The sequence below is a fragment of the Anarrhichthys ocellatus genome, unplaced genomic scaffold, assembly GCF_004355925.1.
Source record: "Anarrhichthys ocellatus isolate YVR2014 unplaced genomic scaffold, GSC_Weel_1.0 scaffold1838, whole genome shotgun sequence".
NCBI classification, from domain to species: Eukaryota; Metazoa; Chordata; class Actinopteri; order Perciformes; family Anarhichadidae; genus Anarrhichthys; species Anarrhichthys ocellatus.
This window is the reverse complement of record NW_022281812.1, coordinates 452-2,932: the sequence shown is the minus strand read 5'-3', so window position 1 is coordinate 2,932 and position 2,481 is coordinate 452. Positions and strand designations below refer to the sequence as shown.

General features: G+C 43.0%; 1 protein-coding gene across 1 annotated transcript in view; it reads right to left on the bottom strand.

The window, feature by feature from the left end:
• The window catches only part of LOC116377911 (glycogen debranching enzyme-like), a gene marked incomplete at its 5' end in the record, with an annotated part of 6,656 nt that extends 4,870 nt beyond the window's left edge, over positions 1-1,786 (bottom strand). Inside the window, one exon of the mRNA XM_031839675.1 lies at positions 1,582-1,786. Within this exon, the coding sequence (XP_031695535.1) occupies positions 1,582-1,786 (205 nt within the window). The remainder of the gene's footprint in view (positions 1-1,581) is intronic.
• Between the last annotated feature and the right edge of the window lie 695 nt (positions 1,787-2,481).

Here is a 2,481-nt window from a genome sequence, read left to right as displayed (position 1 = left end):
GACAGACAGAGAGAGAGAGAGCGAGGGAGAGACAGACAGAGAGAGAGCGAGGGAGAGAGAGAGCGAGGGAGAGAGAGAGCGAGGGAGAGAGAGAGAGCAAGAGAGCGAGAGAGCGAGAGCGAGACAGAGAGAGAGACAGAGGGAGAGACAGAGGGAGAGACAGAGGGAGAGAGCGAGAGCGAGAGAGGGAGGGAGAGACAGACAGAGAGACAGGGATAGACAGACAGAGAGAGAGAGAGAAGTGGGAGAGACAGACAGACAGACAGACAGACAGACAGACAGACAGAGAGAGAGACGCAGACACACAGATGATCTGGATTATTAAATGAGCCTCTTACTATAGATTTCATGGGCTGCAAAATGCTGTTGAATAAAATGCACATTTAACATTAGCAAGGGTTCTCACAGTTCCAATCATACAGTAAGTAAAAAGCTATAGCAGCTGTGTCATTGATTCAACTATGTCATTCCCATGTTTAATGCACCTACATCAGCATCAGGTAGTGTGGAACCTGACTGAGAGCTTACAGTACTAGGTGCGTTCAAACCCAACGCACCTCAACAGTCAGCAACAAGAGCTGAATTGAACTTGTGAGTTTTCTCTGAGGATGTGGGGAGTCAGACTTGGTCCCTGTTCAGACCTGGCACTGACATGCATGATCCCATCACAAGTGTACAGCTCAAAGTACAGGTGTGAATGCACCCAAGACGCATTGAGATCTGATCTCTCAGACCACAGTCGGGGACGGTCACATTCTTTTAGCCGAGTCTACGCGTATGTGTCCTGGGCTTACTCATCTGATTGGTGTGTGTGTGTATGTGTGATTCATATATGCATCTTTTAAGTGCGAGAGTAAATAAAAACCAAATGGAGCGGTTGTCATATTGACATTTAAGGTGTGCTGATTGATTCAAGAAGACAACTCATGCGTTGAATAACATGCAAGAAAACATTCCAGCTTAAAGTAGCCAGTAGCTGGCAGCAGACTTTGAGAGGAACAGTGCATTAAAAGGATTTTTCCTCAGTCTATAGCTAGTTAATTGCTTCATTTGCCAGACAGAAGTAAGTCAATTTAATAATTCAAAACACAAACTGCTTAAAAACAACAACGTATTTGCTCGTTGCAAACGGAAATGACGAACGGGTTTATTTGCATATATTTATTTGGGGAAGTGAGATCTGATCACAAGTGGTCACGTGAGACTCGTGTGGAGACACATTGTAATGCCATGCGTGAATAGACTTACTCAGACACATGTTAATGGAGGTGTGAACAGGGAGTTACTATGGCAGCTATCTAGTGTTCAAACAGCACAGAGAAAACACATTCTACATGTTTAATGTCTACGCTTTCACACACAGTAAAGCAGTAAATAAAGAACATGATACATTTCGTCAAAAGTTGAACAGCTAAACGGAGTGTTGTTTGTTCTTTGTTACATCTCAATGTTCAGACTGATTCGTGCTATCTTGTGACTCACACATCATGTCACATGTGTATCCTCGCTACAACACAGCCATGACATGCCGGCCATGTCCACTCTTGTCGTAGTGTGCACAGCTGAACTGGGTTTACTCACATTCAGATGGCTCTCATTGGTAATATCAGCAGGAAGCCCCTTAGCCTTGTAACGTCCCTCTGCTACTCTGGTGGTTAAATGGCAGATGGCTCTGTCTAAGACCCAGGCTGGCCGCAGGTGAGGAGAGTTCACCAGGTTGTAGCCACACTCTGGATGTTCTTTGATCCACACGCTGTTAGCAGCTGCAAAGAAAGAGCCAAACAAACTGAATCACAATCACCAACATTGAGTCATTATTCAAATAAAGATGAAGAATGCTGGAACATCGTTGGCAGCACCGGTGAGGATGAGCCACAGAGGACCCGTGCAGAGAAGATGTTAACATTGATCGCTAGATTGAGCAGCCGGTAGTTATAACTTTAATGAAGAAGACAACGGTAACATTAAATTTATACCCTTTACTAAAAACTAAATAAAACTTACATTTTCATGTTGCATCTGCATTAAACATACATCATTAAGATTACACCATTCTTTATGTCATTTGCTGTATTGGCAAATTTGAAAAATGCTGTTTTTTGGCAAACTTTACAAAAAATTTAATGAAAAAGGAAAACAGATTTATTAAGATTATTAACTCAATCATAATACCCAATGATACAATACTATATGTTCAACAGCAGATGGTGAACTAGCCTCTGTAGGGATCTACAGGACTGGAACTTAGTCAGGAAGTAAATCAAGTCAGTGGTTGACCTTTGAGTCAGGCTCACTTTACTGTTGACCTTTACTGGGAGAGGGAGGAAGAGGAGGTGAACAGGGAGAGCACACACCCCCCTGTGCTAGAGTTGCAGTGTCCTTTCACTTTGCTTCATGTTAGTGTGTTCCCTTTGTGAGATTCCATGAGATTTGTGCTATTCACACTGTTATGAAAAGAATTGTGTTCACCTGCAGTGTGAC